The sequence below is a fragment of the Leishmania major genome, chromosome 23, assembly GCF_000002725.2.
Source record: "Leishmania major strain Friedlin complete genome, chromosome 23".
Lineage (NCBI taxonomy): Eukaryota > Euglenozoa > Kinetoplastea > Trypanosomatida > Trypanosomatidae > Leishmania > Leishmania major.
In genome coordinates, this window is record NC_007264.2 from 551,709 (window position 1) to 571,803 (window position 20,095).

The following is a 20,095-nucleotide window of genomic DNA, read 5'->3' on the forward strand; positions in this document are numbered from 1 at the left end:
ATCCTGTTTGCACATTCGCGTATGCTTGGGCGAATATGGTTCCCGTGTGTGTGTGGGGGGGGGCGCTTTTTGTTTAGAGACACCGCCGGACACGACCAGCGCTTTGGAAGAATGCCGCTTTTGTTCATTTTTGAGAGAAAGTACACGGGCAAATCGTTTTTAACAAAGGCCCGCTTTGTTGCGCATTTTTTAACCCTGGCGGAAAGGTCCTCCCCCTCCCCCCGGCTTCTTTGAGGCGTTTATACACATTTTGGGGCGGCCGGGGTAATCGGCCACTTTCTGGCCTCGTGAAGGGTGCGGGTCTGTGGCGCCATGCGGCGCACTGGGTGGAAGAGGTTGGGGGGCATTCCCTCAGATCCAGCCTGCGGGAATGGGGCTGCCCCCTGGAAAAAGGCCGTGGGCCACCCCGATGCGACGAAAGAAAGTTACGTATTGTCCCGCTTGCGCGTTGGCGCCGTTGGAAGCTGTAGAAAAGGGGTCGCCATAGCTTTTTATTTTTGGCCGCTGCCGTTGCGCCCCGGAAACCCGGCGTATGGTCTAATCTTTTTTTCCTTGCGCCTACATTTTTTCTTGGGAGAAGGCGCTGCTTGATCTGCGTGCTGTGGGGGTCGGTTTGCCGCTCCTTGTAACCCGGGCGGCCTTGGCGGGGGCGCGGGCCGGTTTTCTTTTCCACCGGGGTTCCGGGGCCGCGCTGGTTTGGGGACCGGGGCTGGCCCCGGGCGGAAAATTTGCCCGAGACGGAAACAGGGGTACGCCACCGAAACGAAAAGAAACCGCAGAGAGCCAGCAACCCGCAGGCCGCCGAGCGCCGGAGGGAATTCCAGGAACGCATCAAAGGAAACAGCGCTTGCTTTGTCGTTGCTTCTGTTGGGGGTCTTATTTCTGCTTCGCTTTTCTAGCTTTTTAGGAGGCCCCTTTTTTTTGGAAAAGGGGGAAAGACGGTGTGTGGAGTGGAACCTGTGCACCCGGGTTGGTGTTTGTCATCTCGCGGTGGGCCTCGGTGGGTGCCATTGTTTTTGGGGGGCGGGGCGCCAAAGGCCTGCGCCTATGGGCGTGGTTTCTGGGGCGTGGGCGAGCCCTTGGCCTTCCCGGGGGATACCGGTGGAAGCACTGGCCCGCCGAGCGGCAGGGCGCCGCGTGCTTTTTAACCCTGCATTTTGAGGGCTCTGGAATGATGTGGGGTGTGCTGTTGGTTGTTGCTGCTGCCGATGTCGTTTTTACGCATTGTCCACGAGAAGCCTGCAGCTCACAGAAACAGCGACCCGGCCTGCCAGGCCACAAGGGCAAAGGCCTCTTTGTCTTGAAAACGCCTTGCTTGCTGCTTGCAAAAAAGGGTGCTGCCAAGCAACCGTCTAAACGGATAATTTTCTCTTGCCGCTACCGATCGCTAATGGCACGCGTTGCGCCGGGATTTCGGGGTTCGCCAAGCCTTTCCTTCGGAGCCTATCGCAAAGGGGGGGGGCTTTCGCCCAAGAGCCCCTGTCCGGCGATTCCGTTCGTCAAAACCAACGGCCGCCCTTGCTTGTGCTAAAATAATTTTTCAGCCCACCAAATTTTACGGTTTAGGGCAACCGTGGGGTGTCGGCCTTTGACAAAAGGCAAAAGGCGCATCGGTAAAAAAGACGACCAGACAATTACATCTTTCGTTTGTGTGCGCGACAAGGTCGAGGGGCTTTTGCACGAGCAAAAAAATGAAAACAAAGATGCGGCTGGGCAATATTTTCAGTAGCAAAGCTATCCTCTGGCGTCGCTTCTTTCCTTTCCCCGAGGGGATGGGGAGGCGGCAGAGGCGAGGCGCCATTATCACTAAAGCGAAAGCGTTTTCGAGGTGCTACAGGGAGTTGTGTTTATCGCATCCTCAAGCCCTGGTATCAACTACACTAAATCCCTTCCATGGCGTTCGCCACATTTTCGGCCGAACAGGGGGCCCCATCAAGGGGGACGTGTTGCATCGGAAAAGGTGCCAAATCAGCTTTTCAATTTCGCGAGTCGCATTTTTGGCCTTTTCAATACGAAACACCGCTGTGAGCAGCGCCAAAACGCGCTTCCTTTACGAGAGAAACAAGTTTTTTTCTGGTTGCCTTCGTTTGGAACCGTCGGGAAGCCGCTGTAGTGGAAATGGGCCCCCTGGCGGGCTAGGCGGCACATTGCTTTGCACGAGCTCCTTGCTCTCTTTCTGGCATTGAAACAGGCCACTACGTGCAGCTCATTGTGGGTGGTACGCGGAGAAAACTTCTCTTGCGCTTTCCATTCTGCAATCACGCTTGTGATGTCATAGTTTTACTATTGCTTCTGCGATTATGGGGGATTGGGGGGTGGCGGGGGGGGGCGCTTCTCCAGGCGCGTGGTGTCCCAGGGCCCAGTGCCCCCACTCTGTGTGTGGGGAAGCCGCGCAGCCCCCATATACGCCCCGCCAATGCCACACCACCTCTGGCGGTGGCAGGGGCAAGCGCCTACGAGCTGGGGGGACGTCAGAGCGCTTCATCGCCACGGATATCGGCGGTCGGGTCCTGGACGGCGGTGCGTCGGAGCGGCCTGCGACAGCGCACGCGTCTGTGCCACACATGTGGGTGGGCAGCGTGTCAGCGTGACTCGAGCTATCCCGCGCCGGGCCGTCGCACTGCCTGCTGCTGGGGAGCCTGTGCCATCGCGAGGGATGCACCAGGGGTGGCAACCGGCACGATGGGAGCGACTGTGATGCGACCTGGGAGGCGGGTGGGCGGGGTGCGAGGCAGCGGCCGTGCTCGCAGATGACTGAGCCCGGCGCACTGCCGCAGCGCGTGTGTACCGCTACTTTGCACCACGCGATGGGCCTGTGGCAGGCCGAAGGGTCGAGTGCAGTGGGGCTGATGTCGCACGGCCGAATATACTGGGTAGAGAGGAGAGGACAGTGGTGTGGGCACGCGGTCGGGATGCTAAGGCGAGTGTGTCTCAAGCCGTCCAAAAGAAAAATGAGCAAACGATGAAGGGAAATGCGAGATGGGGAGTCATAGCCAAGGGATGGGAAAGGGATTTATGTGACGCATTGCTGATTTGAGGTCTACATTTCGTGTTTAGAACAGAGATAAATGTCGCTTTGTGTGAGTAACTGGGGACATAGTTGAACGTTTTTGTCTTTACCCGACCGACTGGCTGTTACAGGGCCTTTTTGTCACTGTCGCGTCTGTTTTAACTGGTGATCGATAGCACAGGCGAGGCTGAGTGCCTGTGAGGATGGACCTGCTTTGCGCGGAGCCGAACCCTACGAGAGGAGAGCGTGAAGCTGTTGGAGACGGGGTGATGGATATGAGGTCTGTGCAAAGCAACAATGTGGTTTTGTGTCGTTGCAGGTCCGCGCTCTCGTAGCTATCTGCTATGTTTTGACAAGTATTCTTCTAAAGCGACCATTCCTGCTCTCGTCGCTGTTGAGGCTGAGCCGATGAGGTGTTGTTGTCTTACGGGGATTAAAAAGCCTTTGTAAAAAGGTTAGTAGGGAGGCCGCGAGGTGGGGATGCAGTAACTGCCGCAAGCACAGGTAGTATCGTCACAAGCTCATCAAAATGTTCAAACTCATGCCTGCGGACACCGTTTCGTCGCGGTTCTGCCACGTCTAGAATTGTTGCGTATGTGTTGTCTGGTAGACACTCAAATACTCTCACATTCCCCCCTTTCTGCTCTCTCATTAATTTAACTTACCAGTGTCACTAAAGGAGAAATGGGAAGTCCTTACGAATATCAGCCGGAGGTGAAGTGGTACCACGTCCTGTGGGACATGCGGAACAAGCAGTTCCGGCAGTGGTATCTCAAGAAAAAGTACCGCGACATGCGTATCGCGTACAAGTATGAGAGTCATATTTTGTACCAAAAGGCAGGGATGGGCTTTCTGATGGCGGCCGTTTTCATGTCGATTTTTAGCTCCGATCTGGCAGTCGCGGTCTTTCGGTGGCCCACAGAGGACCCCAATGAGCTGTTGAAGAGCCAAGTGTGGCAGAAGTATCACAATCAGTTGAACGAGCGCAAGGAGTATGCAGACAAGCTTCTCCAAGACTCCAACTACATTCACAGGAAGAACAACCCTGGTGAGTAGCTTAATTCCACACATTTCCATACGGTAGATCTCACACACGTATAGCACGATGAGTGCTTTGGCCCTTGAAAGAAAAAAAAACCCTCGAAATGTTGCAAATGCACCCAGCTACTGCGTTTTCGGTCCTCTACAGAAGGGCTGAGGTGCGAGTGTGCTCTCCGCAACCCTGATAGATGCATTACAGTCCGTAAAGCAGCTGATGACTCATGCGACAACCACCCTTTGCTACTTCCGCTTATCACTCTTCTTTCTCTAGATTCGGTTTGCTTCCCGACTTCAGCAACAATGTCTGTCTCGCGATTCCGCCACTCCACAGGGCACGTGGCGAAGCCTCAGCGCCACCTTCTAAACGTGACATCGTCTACTGCCTTATGGGACGGTAGCAACACCATTTCATGCAACGATAAATTCGTTGCGGTGCCGTGGCAAACCTTTGGCGGAACTGCAGTCTTCAAGCATGATACCTTCGGACGACTTGCGCCAAACCCTCCTCTTGTACTTGGTCAAAAGGGTCAAATCATCGACGTCAAGTTCGACCCTTTTAACGACCAAAAGCTGTTCACCGCCAGCGAGGATGGCAGCATCTTTGGCTGGGGTATCCCAGCAGAGGGACTTCAATCCAACATATTATCGCCACTAGTGGAGCTGAAGGGACACAACAAAAAGTGTGGTATCATCTCATTCCACCCCAGTGCAAATGGTGTTTTGGCCTCAGCAGGTGTTGACCGTGTCATCAAGGTGTGGGATGTGGAGAGAGGCACCGCCGTTAACACCATCAGCAGCCTTTCCGACTACGCCACTGGACTAGAGTGGAATCTACGAGGGTCTCTTTTCTGCGTAGCCTCTCGCGACAAAACGCTTCGAGTAATCGATCCTCGTGACTGCACAGTGGTGTCATCGGTGGAAAGCCACGCCAGTGCCCGCTCGCAGCGGTGCATCTGGTGTAAGCGAAAGGACACAATCATGACACTCGGCTGCAGCAAGAGCCAGCAGCGTCAAATAAAGCTGTGGGATACGCGGAAAATGGAAAGCCCCTACTCAGTCACTGAACTCGATCAGTCGAGCGCTGCATTCATACCAATGTATGACGAGGATTTGAATCTGCTAATCCTCGGCAGCAAGGGCGAAAACAACGTGAAGTGTTTTGAGTTGATGAATGAAGGCCTCACATTCAGTTATGAGGTGAACTCGAACGATCCTATGAAGGGTTTGTGCATGATGCCGAAGTGGTCACTGGACGTCAAGAAGTGTGAATTCGGCCGTCTGTACCAGCTGACATATCACAGTCTTTTCACAATCGAGATGCTGCTTCCTAGGAAGCAATCTTGCACTGAGTTTCAAGGAGATGTGTTCCCTTCCACATTTGCGGACCACTCTGCAATGTCTGCAGATGAGTTCTTCAGGGGTGCTAACGCCGATCCTCGTGAATACGACTTGTCTGGTATGTTTGATGGTCACTCACCGCGCCTGATGGGAGGAAGCACACCTTCCCCAGAGAAGCTTCCTGTGGCAGTGCAAGCTGCAAAGCCACTGATGGAGGCGCCGAAGGGAGAGACAACCACAGGGCGCGAGAAATCTAGTGTCTCTGTCCCGGAGTCATCCGAAGCAACTTCAGCCCCAAGCGATGACAAGACTGAAAAGCACGCGGATCCATGCGCCGACATGACGCAGCGAGATATTTTAGATAAACAGAGGCGCCTCCAAGAGCTATCGGAAAAGGTACGCACTTGCCACCATGAGATTTCAGCTCTTCGAAAAGCACTTCACGAAAAAGAAGCGGAGATGCTGCAAGTGCTAGAGGATATTCAGTCGATATAATGCACCACACAGCTTGTATCATAGACGGCGTCCGAAATGATCCCCATAGTCTTTTTGCTGTTGTTTCCTTCAGTCAATCTGATGTGCTTTCGCAAGCGAAAAAAATGAAGGTAGATTATACAACCCCAATATACTGATGCACTCTCATTTTCTCAGTGTGTAGGCTTTCTAATGATGGGTTACCCCTCTCGGTGCGTGGTGTCTCAGGGCCCAGTGCCCCCACTCTGTGTGGGGGGAAGCCGCGCAGCTCCCACCCACCCCCGCCAATGCCACACCACCTCTGGCGGTGGCAGGGGCAAGCACCTACGAGCTGGGGGGACGTCAGAGCGCTTCATCGCCACGGATATCGGCGGTCGGGTCCTGGACGGCGGTGCGTCGGAGCGGCCTGCGACAGCGCACGCGTCTGTGCCACCCATGTGGGTGGGCAGCGTGTCAGCGTGACTCGAGCTATCCCGCGCCGGGCCGTCGCACTGCCTGCTGCTGGGGAGCCTGTGCCATCGCGAGGGATGCACCAGGGGTGGCAACCGGCACGATGGGAGCGACTGTGATGCGACCTGGGAGGCGGGTGGGCGGGGTGCGAGGCAGCGGCCGTGCTCGCAGATGACCGAGCCCGGCGCACTGCCGCAGCGCGTGTGTACCGCTACTTTGCACCACGCGATGGGCCTGTGGCAGGCCGAAGGGTCGAGTGCAGTGGGGCTGATGTTGCGCGGCATGGTGGATGCATTGACAAGAAAATAAACTTCGTGAGATCTTGTTGACTGATCGAGCCAGCGGGAAGTTGGAAATGAACTAGATGTCGATTCCTCGATGTTGCTTGCCTGCGTCTTTAATCGAATCCCCTATCTCCGTGTGCGCGTCTTTTCTTGCTACGATTCATGCGTCATTATGGTCGGGTGCGCTCTTCAGTATATATTTTCGAGAAGAGGTTAGTTGCCTGTAAAGCGAGACAGAATGAAACAGCTCTTGAGCCCCAAGACAGCCCGACACTCACGCCTTTTTCGGCTGGCAAACAGGCTGGCAGGACAGAAAGGGGCGCCTGAAAGTGATGGGGAGCGGCTCTCATGGGTGAACTCCCACGTAAAGCGTACTCAAGATATGGAGCTTTCGAGGGAGGAGGAAGCGTTGCGCGAACGCATAATGCCTTTAGAAGTAGGTGATAATGCAGTAGTTAGCAACAGCCAGGCAACGCACGGGAATCTTTTCCATTTTCGCGAGTACCCAATGTATCCTGGAGAGTATGTTCCTGCTGGCCACAACACCCTTTCGTCACTGAGAGACGAGCTGCGAAGCGATTTGACTGCACAATCTCTCAAGGAGGCGTGGATGCGCGTCAGCGGGGGAATGTACTTCAAATCGATTGATGACTACTACGCCTCTGTGGACGGGTTAGATCAGGAGCAACTGGGTGAGATTGTGTCAGCCTTACTCCCGGACTTGCGCAAGTATGAGGCACAGGCGCTGGTGACCAAGGTTCTCGAGTCACTTAGCAAGCCGGCCGATTCCCCCTCGCGTCAGCTGAGCAGGACGATCACTGCAGATGCGGTCGGCCTAGATAACGCACCTGGTCATTACACAAACTTCCTCGAATGGATGGGCCGCATGACAGAAACAAAGGCGTTCAAAACGGAGCACGCTCTTTTCGAGTTTAGCCGGCGGAAATTCAATCGCGAGGATGTGCGCGTAATGTTTGAAAACTACAACCTGATGAGCAAGGCCACTCTCGAGGCCGACAGCACCGATAGCTACAGTCACTTCTACACTGTGCTTCACGACTTTTCGCGTAAGGTCGCCGGCGAAGATACACGGCATCAGATAGGTGTGCGTATCGACCCAGCCGAGGTGGATCCCGAAACAGGTATTGCAGTTGGTCACGGCCGCGCAGATGGGCAGAAGTACATGTTCACAGCTCTGATCCGAGAGAACCGTGATCACAACGGTTCTGTCACTCTTCTCGGAAAGCCACTTTCTGTTGCATTCGATGATAAGTCCTGGCTGATGGAAATGGTGCTAATGCCATTCGATGAGGCAAAGCTGGACTTCCGCGACTTTGACGTGAACCTTATCTCCGAAGGCAAGGCGATGCCTTCTTTTGCAAATGAGATCGCTGCTTTTGCTTGCAGGATGGCGGTGGCCAATGCGATAACGAAGCTTCTTCCGCTAGCACGCATTCCTTTGAAAAAGGCTGGCTTGCTCTCTGTCGATCGCCGAAGGGAGCCAGGTCAATTCCCAGGTTTCGTGGACGGAAAGAAGAACAAGAGAAAGTTTGCGAAGCGTTAGGATCGTAGGCGTCTTGTTAGTTGTAATTCCGTTCAAGACCAATGCAAAGCAAACAGATACGCATGATAGCGAGGGGCGCTTTACGCCACACCCTGCTGCTTGTCGCTCTACCGCGACACTGGGGTCTTTATGGTGTATCCATGGTGTTCCAGACCCGCGGCGTTGCAGGTGCCCTGGGGCGCCACTGCGCGTTCAATGCCGTACCTCCTCTGTCCTCGCCTTGTCCCCCACCTGATTCATCTTCCTACTCTCCTCTTTTCCTTGCGCGCACCGCCGCCGTGTACCGTCACCGCGACCACGCCTCATGTGGGGGCACGGAAGTGGACAAAGCTGCCGCGACTGCGCTTAGAAACTCGTTGTCACGCCCCGCGTGTGGGTTTCTTCGTGGACACCGGAGCCTTGCCATGATCTCTCTCATGCTGCTGGCTGCGCTGCTGTGGGGCGTGACGAACCCGCTGCTGAAGCACTACAGCCGAGGGATGGCGAGCAGCGGGTCCGCGAAGGATGACGCGCTGTTTCTTGTGCGACGGCCGAAGTACCTGGTTGCACAGGCTGTGAACCTAAGTGGCTCCGTCGTGTTTTTTCACTCGCTGCGCGAGGTGGACGTGTCGGTTGGCTCGATTGTGGTGAACTCGCTTGCATTCGTTATCACTGTTCTGATGAGTGTGTTGGTTCTGCGCGAGGGTCTGTTGCGCGCGCGGACCACTGCGGGGTGCCTTCTGGTGATGGTGGGGACTGCGCTGTGTACCTACTCGTCCAGCGCGAGCTGAGGGTGCGTCCGCTAGGCCGCCCGTGACCTTTGATCAGATGTTCCGGCTTTTGACGGCACTGCTTGTGTGGTTGTGTGCGTGTTTTGCGAATATGTGCATGGGTCAGCGGAGCGCAGGCGACCGGTGAGCGGTGCCGCTGGCCGGATGTGCATGTGAATGCGTACTATACAATGAGTGGCGTTCTGGCCTTAGAGCAAACAGTCCTGAAAGCAACCCCATGTTAGGCATGTGATGTTGTAGATGCTTTTCTGGCCGCTTCTGTCGCTCTCTCTTTCTTGGCGCGCAGGCTCACCCCGTAATCAGAAAGGCAGCCGGTGGGCGATGCTGGCGTTATGTGCATCTCTGCTGCCCTTGGGTCACACGTGGGTGCGCGGTGCGATGTGTCACGCACGCCTGCTTTCCTGCAGCCGATGCACAGATGCTCCTCCGCTTCTGTTTTCTCGCTCCTTTTCGAGGCCTTTTCCACTGTGTTGCCTGCGGCTGTACCCTGTACCCCATCCCCGCCTGTTCGCGTCTGCCGTTCGTCCGATACACACCCCCGTTCATATCCTCCTCTCCAGGCTTTCTTGCGTTTTCGGCACTCCGCATTCACCCTCGTCACTGATCCCGCAGGTTTCACAATGCGGCAGGTGTTGTTTTTGCTGCTGCTGGCCGGGCTGCTCCTGTGCATGCCGGCGCTTGTTACTGCTGCGCCGGATATGAAGCTTGTGATGGTTCAGCTGATACACCGGCACGGAGCCCGCACGGCGGAGCCGAGCTACAACAAGACCCAGATCTGCGGCGACACCCCCTGCGGGTACCTTACGTGGTCTGGGATCGAGATGCTCAGCAAGACGGGCGCGTTCCTGCGGAGCCGCTACAACACGGATGCCTCCGTTGTGTCTGAGCCCATGTTCCCCTCAGAGGACTACGACTTGGATGTCGCATTCAGCCGCTCGACCGATGTGCTGCGGACGCTACAGAGCGCCGAGTCGTTCCTGCGCGGCTTCTTTCCGAACTTGACGTCCCTGTACCCCGCTATTCACACGGCGCCAGAGCAAGATGACTACATTCTGTACACGAACTACGTACCGCAATTCCAGTTTTATTGGAGCCTGGATATGGCGGGCGTGCGTGCTGTTTGCAACCCGGTTGTGGATCGGAACTTCCCTGACTTCAACACGCTGACGACGATTGCGCAGGAGGTGTACAGTGAGGGGTACTGCAGCAATTTCACGCGGCGCACTGATTGTGCCTTTACGCTGTTTGATATCGCAGTTTCCAAGGAAGCCATCGGAGAACTAGACAATTATCCGAAGTTGAAGACCAACCGTGACAAGCTGACTCAGGTGGCCCGTGAGCACTTTGCGAGGCAGTACGTGTACAACCGCAGCGACACCCGGTGCTTTCAGCAAGGGAGCTCTGGGCAGCCGATTCTTCAAGAGTTCGTGAAGAACATCGGCGCGGCGATGGCGGGCAGCAGCAGGTACAAGCTGTACCACTACAGCGCTCACGACACGACGCTGAGCCGAATCGCGTGCTCGCTGCAGGACACGGCCGACGACGGGCTGCTGCCGCCCTTTGCGCAGACGCTCGTTTTGGAGCTGCTGCAGAGCCTTTCAGACTCGTCGTACCATGTGCGCGTGCTCCGCGGACACACCGGACAGAGTCCCGCATCTGGCTTCGAGTTCGCGTGGGAGCCGGACTGGCAGCTGAAGTGCATGAGCGCGTCTGGGCAGCTGTACAACGCGAGCGGGAACAGGTGCTCCGTGGCTGACTTCACGCGGTTTGTGCAGTGGAGTGCTGCTCCGGTAGGGTCGATGGGGTACTGCTACCTGGACGAGAAGTACCGGCAGCTGCGCAACTGTCCGGAGGGTGGGATCGAGGCCGGTGAGGCGTGGCAGGCGCTGTCGAGCGGATGCCAGTACTACCGAAAGCGGTGCCCGTCGTACTCGTGCGACGCTGGGTACATGCTGGACCGTTTGTCGTTGCAGTGCGTATGTGTTGCCCCTTCATGCCTCCCGACGTTCAGCACTGCTGCGCCAGGGTTGCCGGATGGCAGTCCTCACGGCGCGGCGAACAATACACCTGCAAGACCCTCCGAGCTGAGTGCCGGCGGCACGGCTGCCGTGGCGATGGGAACCTTCTGCATCGGGGCTCTTCTCGCTGCTTTTGTCACCGCTGCGGTGCTCCTCTGCTGCAAGCATCGCAAACCCCCCCCTTCTCCGAGGTGTGAAAGCTGCAAGGAGAGGCACGTGGGTGTTCACTGACGCTGGAGGATCCATCGCGTGTCTTTGGTTTCCCTTCCGCTCCCATGAGCGACATGGTAATGCCTCCAAGCAGCAAACACGACAGCGGACAAATGTCTGCTGTCCAGTAAAAATAGGCCGCCTCGCAAGGGCCAAGCGAGACTTCAAAACGCTACTCATTTGTAACTCCGAGGTCCACCCTCTTCTTTGGTTGGCTTCCACGGTTCGAGTGTTGGTGTGGCTCACTGGCCTCTCTCTGAAGAAGAAAAAAACACGCGACACGGCGCCAGGCCAACCACTTGCCACGCGGGAGCCTTCGCAAGGTTTAGATGAGCGTGCCGAGAGGCTCACTCACCTTTCTTTGCCGTTCTCCTATTCCTCTGGTCGATAGCGAAAGAGTACAGCATAAAAGACGGCGAACGGAGGTCAAAAAATGAACCATCCCCCAAAAGCAAGACGACGGGCGAGCTCAAACCCGCACGGAGGTCCCTCGCTTCGTTTCGTTTTTTTTTTAAACTCTCATTTGTGAGGTGGAGCTCGCTGCGCTGTTTTTTTTCTTCGTTTCTCCCTTCTCTCGTTTCTCTTGTTGCTGACCCCTGCATGATGATTTGTACTAACTCTGTTCTCTCTCTCTCGTTGGGCGAGGTTTCGCCTTGCAGAAGGAAGTGCTGTAAGAAGTATTCCTTTTTTTATCCTCCACGTGTCCATTCTGTGCCGTCCAACATGAGTTACACTCCAGTCGCTCCCATCGTGCCGGTTGCCACCCCTGGTGCATCCCTCGCGATGGCACAGGCTCCCCAGCAGCAGGCAGTGCGACGGCCCGGCGCGGGATAGCTCGAGTCACGCTGACACGCTGCCCATCCACATGGGTGGCACAGACGCGTGCGCTGTCGCAGGCCGCTCCGACGCACCGCCGTCCAGGACCCGACCGCCGATATCCGTGGCGATGAAGCGCTCTGACGTCCCCCCAGCTCGTAGGTGCTTGCCCCTGCCACCGCCAGAGGTGGTGTGGCATTGGCGGGGCGTACATGGGGGCTGCGCGGCTTCCCCCCACACAGAGTGGGGGCAGTGGGCTCTGATACGAAGCTGAGGTTCGTCCCCCGTCATCAAGGTGGGCTTAAGAGCTGAAAGGAGAGGGAAGAGGTTTCCTCTTGGTGCGGTGCAGGGGTCAAGGGAAGCGGTGGAAGTAGTTTTCACTCAGCGCCGGAGTCGTACATGTTCGTTGTTTTTTCGGTTTTGTTAGCGTGTCTGTGTGCTTGTTGCGCTCTTGTGTTTGTTGATGCTCGGGAGCACCGTCAGGCAGAACGCAGAGAAGAAAAGGACAGCGGCAACGGAGATGCAAGTGAAAGATGCGATCCGGGATCGTCCATTGACTCATGTGCGTATGCGTGTACGATCGGGGCACACGACTAAGAGACACCACGCAGTATTCGTACTTCTCGCATGCTGCCGAGGGGGATAGCGCTTCACTGGAGGATACTTCTTACGATCGTACGCGGAGGGCCAACGTTGAGGCACTAGTGGGCAGTCAGGCGGGGGAAAGGGACAGAATCGAATCGATTGTGGTTGCCATCGAGGGACGCTGTTACTGTCGCTGTCATTGCCGGTGCTTTTCCATGTACCTCGTGTGGACTCTCTTTCTGAGGGTTTCCCGCATCATACTGATCTCATCCTTTCAAACATACATCCCGGCTTCTTTTTTTTTTCATACATCCGCGCAAAACGAACGAAAGGGGCCAATCACTTGAGGGCTCGGCACCTAGCACAGTATTTTCCAAAAAAATCTAAAACCGAGGGGGAAATTCCTGTACCGCGGGTGCTGTGCATCGTCTGCTCTTGCTTGGCATCGGCCGTTACCCTTGTGTGGCGCCCGCGAGTAACGGAATGAAGCGGATTGTGGCACCGAGGCGATGGTCCGCCATAAACCGTGTTGAGCATCCTCCGCTTATGCCGAAGCAGCTCTTGCAGAGCGTCTGCGGCGGGCTGCGGTGGCTCGAGTCTAAGAGCCTCGCTGAGTTTTTGGCAAAACGCGCCATCGAAGAAGGGTTCCCCTGTACGAAGAAGCAGCAGAGGATTTTTGATGCGCGACCGCCATCATCGCGTCCAGCGCTTCGCAAGAGCCGACTGCACAAAAAGTGTCCGGCGCGCCGTTCTGGAGGGGATGTGCAACGGACCGAGGGTAGTCTGGAGGCGCCGCGCACGACAGGTGCCAGTGGCGCCCTCGTCTCTTCCGGCGCAGCGCTTGCTTTGAATTCGTCTGCCTTCGATGCTCTGGTGCCACTGGCCAAGCGGAAGCGGCTCGTTTCGTATGACGTTTTGGACTGTACATTCGGCTCTGGCTTTCACACCGGTGTGGTGCTCGAGAACGGTCGGCCGTACACGCGAGTTGTTGCGATGGACTGCGACGTGGAGGCGACGGTGAGCGCGCGCGAGATCGTTGATGAGTTCGGCGCGGACCGGTTTCGATTCTACGCGCGTCCCATGTCTGAGGCCAAGGCCATGTTTGGCGAGCGTTCCTTCGATGCCGTTATGATCGACCCTGGCCCGTCGTCAACTCAACTGGAGAACCCCGAGCGAGGGTTTCTTCTGAATGATGAAAGCGACCATGCACTCGACATGCGCTACGGGCCCACGCATGGGCTCGGGGCGCTGGAGTACCTCAACACGGTACCGCAGCATGCCCTGTCCGGCGCCCTCGCTTCCTACGAACTTCTGACTCCTCAGCAGTCCATGAAGTTGGCTAGAGCCATTCGGCAACGGCGCCCCTTCGATGGTGCGCAGCGCGTGCTGGAGGCAGTGGAAGAGGCGGGTAACGAGCTCCCTGAGGAGGGATGGGGGACTCAGGGCAGTCGACGGAAGACTTCGATGTCATGGAACTTCATGACATCGTTAAGATGCATCGTGAATCACGAGCGCCACGAGCTGAGCGAGGCCCTGCAGAACGCGCTGCTGCTCCTGCGCACTGACGGCCGACTTGTTGTCTTTTCTCGTCTCCCGTGGGAGGAGAAGCTCATCTCCACCACTATCAGTCAGCACCCGCACGCTCTGCTAAGTTACTCGGAGGCTATTCCCATCGAGGATGTGCAGGAGCACGGCCACTCACGCCACACAAAGATGTGGATTGTCACTCGCACCCAAGGCTCCTCGTACGTGCTCAAGAACAGTCAGACACTCACAGGGGAGGCGGTGCAGGAGAGCTCGATGCGGTGGATGAGCGGCCTCTTCGCTGGTCAAACGTTTGGGTTCCCGGCGAATAACTTCACATTTGAGAACAAGGATGGGAAGGACTGGGCCGCAGTGCGCAGAAACAAGAACTCGCCACCGTTCGACAGCGATGATGACCCTAGAGGCTAAGGCACGCGGAGCGTAAGGGGAGTGTGGTGGGGGGGGGGCCACACATGCAAAGTGGAGCGGGGTTGTGGGGAGGGGAAGAAGGCGAGGGCGTGTCCTGTGCGCTGAGAGCTGGACTTCTGCACGTCGTGCGTTTCGTTCGTGACGGAGTTGCCAATCCAATTACACCGCCCCACCCCAGCAACGAAGCCCTCTACTCGCGGGAGTATGTTTCTCGGCCCCCCTTCCTCCTCGCGCTCACTCGTCGGAGCGATGAGGACGTACGACTGCATGCCGTCATCATCCCCATTCTGCTGTTTTGCGTTCGCCTTAGGTTTGGTGTGCCACACTCACAGATACGGACAAACGCGTTGATGAGCATGAATTGTGCGAACACCAGTTTCTTTTCCGCCTTTTTCACAAGTGTTTGCACTACTGGCAACGCCACCACCCATACATCCGCGCGTCCGTGCGAGGCATGCCGCGTGCGTGTATGCTTGCTGCAGCAGTGACCAGGTGGAAGGGTAAGAGGAAGGAGTGGGGCAGGGGTATGTTGTTAACGCACAAGCACTCGTGCAGCATCTTCTCCCGAGAAGTCACGTGCAGCCGACGACTTTTCACGCGCACGTTTCATTGCTGTCGATTTCATCTTCTTCTCTGCTCCCCTTTCCGATGCTCCTCTGCTTGCTGCTGTTGAAACACCCTCTCGCGCCCACATAAACGCATGCGCACAGACACCCACACGCCCACTCGCGCTTGTTGCGTTTTGCACGAAGGGAACACAGGTGTCTGTCCCTCCTTGGCTTTCGCATCAGGCGTCCGCGCCGTCTTTTTTTAGTTTGCCGTGCACAGGAAGGTACAAAGGCGGTGCTTTGGCAGTCGTATCGCCAAGCTTCTCCGCGTTGAGACACTTCGCGCGCGCCGGCAAGGGCCGCACTCCCGGTCCTTCGTGTGTGGTTTGTTTGGTTGTTTGTTTGTTCGCCCCATCTTCAGTATGCTTCCTGCTGCCGAAAATACTGCGTTTCTCTATTTATTCATTCAGCTGCTATCTTCTCCACGATGAGGCCGGCGGGGACGCTTGCATCGTTCCTGGAGCGCTGCAGCGCCAGAAAACGTGGTCGTGGCTGCGTAGTCCTCACCGGCGCGGGTTGCAGCACAGAGAGTGGCATCCCGGACTATCGCGGGCCCAACGGCCAGTACCACCGCGCCGATTTCGTGCTGCTGACTTTTCAGAAGTTTATGCGCGACGACAATGAGAAACGACGCTACTGGGCTCGCAGCATGCTTGGGTACTCGACCATGTGCGGCGCCTCCTGCAATGCCGCTCACATGGCGCTGCAGGCTTTCACCAAGTCCGGGGCTGTGGCACACATCCTCACTCAAAACGTCGACGGGCTGCACCACCTCGCTACGTATGGCGGCGTCGGTGATGCAGAGGAGGAGCACTACTACAAGTACACCACAAGTGATGCGCCGCTGAAGGAGTTGCACGGCAACATTCACAACGTCATCTGCACGTCCTGCGGCTTTTTCATGCCGCGCGCGCGGCTGCAGCGGGAACTGCGAGAAAGGAATCCGGGTTTTTATGAGCAGTACGGGGCAGACGTGTCGCGTACGCGGCCGGACGGCGACTACAGTGCGCCAACGGAGGCCGTGAATGCGATGCATCTTGTCATGTGCCCCCGGTGCAACGGCTTCTTCAAGCCGCATGTCGTTCTGTTCGGTGAGAACGTGCCGAAGCCAATTGTGGAAGCCACGATGAGCCTTGTGCGCGACAAGGCTTCCTGTCTGCTGTGCCTCGGCACCTCCCTGCAGGTGTACAGCGCCTATCGGTACGTCTTACAGGCAAACCAGTTGGGGATTCCGGTGGCCATCGTCAACGCTGGAACGACGCGAGGCGACGCCATTGCTGACCTCAAACTCGATGTGGAGAGTGTCGGAAGCGTGTTGGCGGAGACGGCGCATGAAATGCTTGGCGTGCCGGCGTCCATGTTCTTCCGCCGCAAGACGATTCAACTCTAGCTGCTCCATCGCACAAGTTGTGAAGGGTGCAACGATCGCTTTTTGACTTGGCGTCTCCGCGTACGCCTCTCCAAACGCCGTTTCTCCCTCTCTCCTCTTGCTTTTTTTTTGTTTGCACCCGGATGACGGTAGGGGCGGGGGGAGCACACACAAACACACCCCTCTCGGTGCGTGGTGTCTCAGGGCCCACTGCCCCCACTCTGTGTGTGTGTGTGGGGGGGGGGGAAGCCGCGCAGCCCCCATGTACGCCCCGCCAATGCCACACCACCTCTGGCGGTGGCAGGGGCAAGCACCTACGAGCTGGGGGGACGTCAGAGCGCTTCATCGCCACGGATATCGGCGGTCGGGTCCTGGACGGCGGTGCGTCGGAGCGGCCTGCGACAGCGCACGCGTCTGTGCCACCCATGTGGGTGGGCAGCGTGTCAGCGTGACTCGAGCTATCCCGCGCCGGGCTGTCGCACTGCCTGCTGGCGCGGAGAGCCTGGGTCCCGCGCCGAGGGTCGCGCCACGCGATGAGGGCCTGTGAGAGGGCGACTGGAGTGTAACTCGTGTTGGACGGCACAGAATGGACACGTGGAGGAGAAAAAAAAGGAACACCTTTTTCTGCATCTTTGCTGCGCGTTGCTCTTCATTTTTCTCCCAGTGCACCGTTGCGCTTGGCACACACAACTTATTTTCAGTGGGAAGAATGAGCACTGCAGCCAGGCTTTACTGCATGCGTGACTGCAAAGGAACGTCGATAATGTGAGGAGCTCATGTGCGGGTGTTTGCGTTTGCTGTGGCTGCCCTTCGCTGAGCGTGAGTCTGGAAGCGTCTCCGCTTCTGTAGCTTTCGACTCTCGCACTGGCATGACTTTTTTCTGCGTTTCTTCTCCGGGGCTCTATGGGTTGTGTCGATGTGCAGCATCGATGGAGGGGTGCCGTCCGTGTAAGCGAGACAGTACAGGAGCGAAACTTTTCTCTGCCCCCTTTCTGCTTCTTAGCTTCATGCTGACGACACAAGGCACCCCGTCTCCCTCCTGCACAGACCCTGATGCGTACGCAGCGGCTTTCGGTAAAGGCCTTCATCTCTCTCACCTGCTCGATCCCTTCCTCTGTTTCTCACGATGAGACGTACTCCCACACGTGCTCCGCCAGCTCAAACGTAAAGCTTCGCATCGCTCACTTTCTGCACTTTATTCCGCCGTCTTGCGTCGTGACTCCGCGCACTATAGATTGCTGTTTAGCGTCTCCACTGCCTCACACTCGTTTTCTCCGGTGCCAGTGCCGCTGAAAGACAACGCCGAAAGGAGTGCACAACACACACACACACACACACACACAAACTAGCGTTTCTTCGCGCTTCCTATTCCCATCTTGAGCTGCTCGTCTCTTGTACTCTAACCTCCCCTTCCTGAAAGGCAAGCAATCAACAATGAACGGGCAGCAACCGGTGATTGTGATGAACCAGCGCGTGGAGCGCGAGTCTGGACGCAAGGCGCAGATGAGCAACATCGAGGCAGCCAAGACGGTCGCTAGTCTCATCAGCAGCACGCTGGGTCCGTGTGCCATGCTGAAGATGATCATAGACCCCATGGGCGGCACAGTTCTGACGAACGATGGCAACTGCATCCTGCGCGAGATCGACGTAGTGCACCCCGCGGCGAAGCACATGCTGGAACTCGCCCGCGCTCAGGACGAGGAAGTGGGTGACGGGACGACCTCAGTGATTATTCTGACGGGCGAGATTCTCAGTCTGGCGCAGCCGTTGCTGGAGCGCAACATCCATCCGCTCAAGATTGTGAAGGGCTTCACCCAAGCGCTGTCCGATGCGCTGGCGGCGGTGGAGAAGATTGCCACCTCAATCGATCCCGAGAACAAGGAGCAGCTGGAGGATGTAGTGCGCGCCTGCCTTGGCACCAAGTTCAACTCCCGCGAGGAGGAGCTGATGTGCCGCATGGCCGTTGATGCAACGCTGCGTGTGGTGCAGGTGAACCCCATCACTGGAGTCAAGGACATCGACATCAAGCGCTACGCCAAAGTGGAGAAGATTCCTGGCGGCTCCATTACGGACAGCGTTGTGCTGGATGGCGTCATGTTCAATAAGGACCACATTCACTCGAAGATGCGCCGCTTCATCGAGAGCCCGCGCATCCTCTTGTTGGATTGCCCGCTTGAGTACAAGAAGCCGGAGACGACCATCAACGTGGAGGTGACCAAGGACACCGACTGGGAGGCTCTGCTGAAACAGGAGGAGGACTACGTCCGCTCTATCTGCAATGTCATCATTTCCTTCAAGCCGGATGTAGTAATTACGGAGAAGGGCGCCTCTGACTTGGCGGCGCACTTCCTGTACAAGGCTGGCATCACCTGCATCCGCCGCCTTCGCAAGACAGACAACAACCGCATAGCCCGTGCCACCAGCGCCACCATCGTTAGCCGCGTGGAGGAGCTGACGCAGGAGCACATTGGCAAGGCGGGCTTATTTGAAATCAAGAAAATCGGCGATGAGTACTTCACCTTCATCACTGGCTGCCCAGGGGGCTCTGCGTGCAGTATTCTGCTTCGTGGCGCCAGCAAGGACACGCTGAATGAGATGGAGCGCAACCTGCATGATGCCATGTGCGTAGCGCGCAACATCATCCTCGAGCCGCGCATCGTCTACGGCGCTGCGTCGTGCGAGATGTCTGTCTCCTCCACCCTCATGGCAAAGGCCAAGTCCATTGGCGGCGTGGAGCAGGCTGCGTACCAGGCGGTGGCGATGGCGCTGGAGGTGGTGCCGCGCATTCTGACGAGCAACTGCGGCGCCAACGTGATTCGTGTGGTCACGGATCTCCGAGCACGCCACACGAACCCGGAGGGGTGGTACTGGGGCATCGACGGCCACAGCGGGCACATTGTTGATGTGCGCACCATCAAGGTTATCGAGCCCGCTGCGGTGAAGGTTCAGGCGCTGAAGACTGCGATCGAGGCGGCATCCATGATTCTGCGCGTCGACGACGTTGTGTCCGGTACCAAGCTCCGCGAAGAGAAGCCGACCGCGAAGCCGCAACAGCAGGATGAGGACCCCGATGGGGCTGCAGAGCCGTAAGACGGAATACCTAGGGAAGCGGGAAAAGGACAACACCGAGAGAGGCAGAGGGGTAAGGAGACAGGCATGGCGCCGTAAGTGGGACGTTCATCTGCGTTCCATCTGCTCCCTCCTCTCTCTCTGTTCTTTCTCTCCATGCGTGTTCCACGCAGACGCATCAGTGTTTTATAATTGGAAGTTGTGCCAAGCGGAGCGGGTCATGCGCGTTGATGTTGTGGGCACTTGTTTGTGATTGTGTGTGTGTGCCGTGAAGCAGATTAAACGAGGAGAGGCAGAAGAAAAAAAAGGGATAGCGTTGCTGGACAGGCGTCGGGGTAGAAAGGGCTGGCCAGGGACACGTTGCAGGCAAAAAGAGAGGAGGAGGGGGAAGGCCACAGTGCAAAACCTTTGTGCGCGTGTGTGCATCACTTCCACTTTAGCGTGAGTGCCTTGTTTCTGCCGCTCCCTAACCTTCTACGCAAGCCAGGAACACAGAAGAAAAATGAGAAACGATAGCGCGCCGGGACGCCACACAT

The 20,095-nt window shown here is 57.0% G+C and overlaps 8 protein-coding genes across 8 annotated transcripts; all 8 read left to right on the top strand.

Moving 5' to 3' along the window:
- Nucleotides 1–3,694: 3,694 nt before the first annotated feature.
- On the top strand, nucleotides 3,695–4,066 carry LMJF_23_1160 (conserved hypothetical protein; the record flags this gene model as incomplete). Its single annotated transcript, XM_001683407.1, has 1 exon — nucleotides 3,695–4,066. The coding sequence occupies one exon, from the start codon at nucleotides 3,695–3,697 to the stop codon at nucleotides 4,064–4,066; it is 372 nt and encodes a 123-aa protein (XP_001683459.1).
- Nucleotides 4,067–4,351: 285 nt separating this feature from the next.
- On the top strand, nucleotides 4,352–5,884 carry CRN12 (putative coronin; the record flags this gene model as incomplete). Its single annotated transcript, XM_001683408.1, has 1 exon — nucleotides 4,352–5,884. One exon carries the CDS (start codon nucleotides 4,352–4,354, stop codon nucleotides 5,882–5,884), a length of 1,533 nt encoding a protein of 510 aa, XP_001683460.1.
- Nucleotides 5,885–7,105: 1,221 nt separating this feature from the next.
- LMJF_23_1190 (conserved hypothetical protein) lies at nucleotides 7,106–8,161 on the top strand (the record flags this gene model as incomplete). The annotated part of the gene is made up of 1 exon (XM_001683409.1): nucleotides 7,106–8,161. One exon carries the CDS (start codon nucleotides 7,106–7,108, stop codon nucleotides 8,159–8,161), a length of 1,056 nt encoding a protein of 351 aa, XP_001683461.1.
- A 404-nt stretch (nucleotides 8,162–8,565) lies between these two features.
- Nucleotides 8,566–8,931, top strand: LMJF_23_1180 (conserved hypothetical protein; the record flags this gene model as incomplete). The annotated part of the gene is made up of 1 exon (XM_001683410.1): nucleotides 8,566–8,931. The coding sequence occupies one exon, from the start codon at nucleotides 8,566–8,568 to the stop codon at nucleotides 8,929–8,931; it is 366 nt and encodes a 121-aa protein (XP_001683462.1).
- A 620-nt stretch (nucleotides 8,932–9,551) lies between these two features.
- On the top strand, nucleotides 9,552–11,180 carry MBAP2 (membrane-bound acid phosphatase 2; the record flags this gene model as incomplete). Its single annotated transcript, XM_001683411.1, has 1 exon — nucleotides 9,552–11,180. One exon carries the CDS (start codon nucleotides 9,552–9,554, stop codon nucleotides 11,178–11,180), a length of 1,629 nt encoding a protein of 542 aa, XP_001683463.1.
- A 1,863-nt stretch (nucleotides 11,181–13,043) lies between these two features.
- On the top strand, nucleotides 13,044–14,513 carry LMJF_23_1200 (S-adenosyl-methyltransferase mraW-like protein; the record flags this gene model as incomplete). The annotated part of the gene is made up of 1 exon (XM_001683412.1): nucleotides 13,044–14,513. One exon carries the CDS (start codon nucleotides 13,044–13,046, stop codon nucleotides 14,511–14,513), a length of 1,470 nt encoding a protein of 489 aa, XP_001683464.1.
- A 1,035-nt stretch (nucleotides 14,514–15,548) lies between these two features.
- On the top strand, nucleotides 15,549–16,511 carry LMJF_23_1210 (sir2-family protein-like protein; the record flags this gene model as incomplete). The annotated part of the gene is made up of 1 exon (XM_001683413.1): nucleotides 15,549–16,511. The coding sequence occupies one exon, from the start codon at nucleotides 15,549–15,551 to the stop codon at nucleotides 16,509–16,511; it is 963 nt and encodes a 320-aa protein (XP_001683465.1).
- A 1,413-nt stretch (nucleotides 16,512–17,924) lies between these two features.
- Nucleotides 17,925–19,580, top strand: LMJF_23_1220 (putative T-complex protein 1, gamma subunit; the record flags this gene model as incomplete). Its single annotated transcript, XM_001683414.1, has 1 exon — nucleotides 17,925–19,580. One exon carries the CDS (start codon nucleotides 17,925–17,927, stop codon nucleotides 19,578–19,580), a length of 1,656 nt encoding a protein of 551 aa, XP_001683466.1.
- Nucleotides 19,581–20,095: the final 515 nt, after the last annotated feature.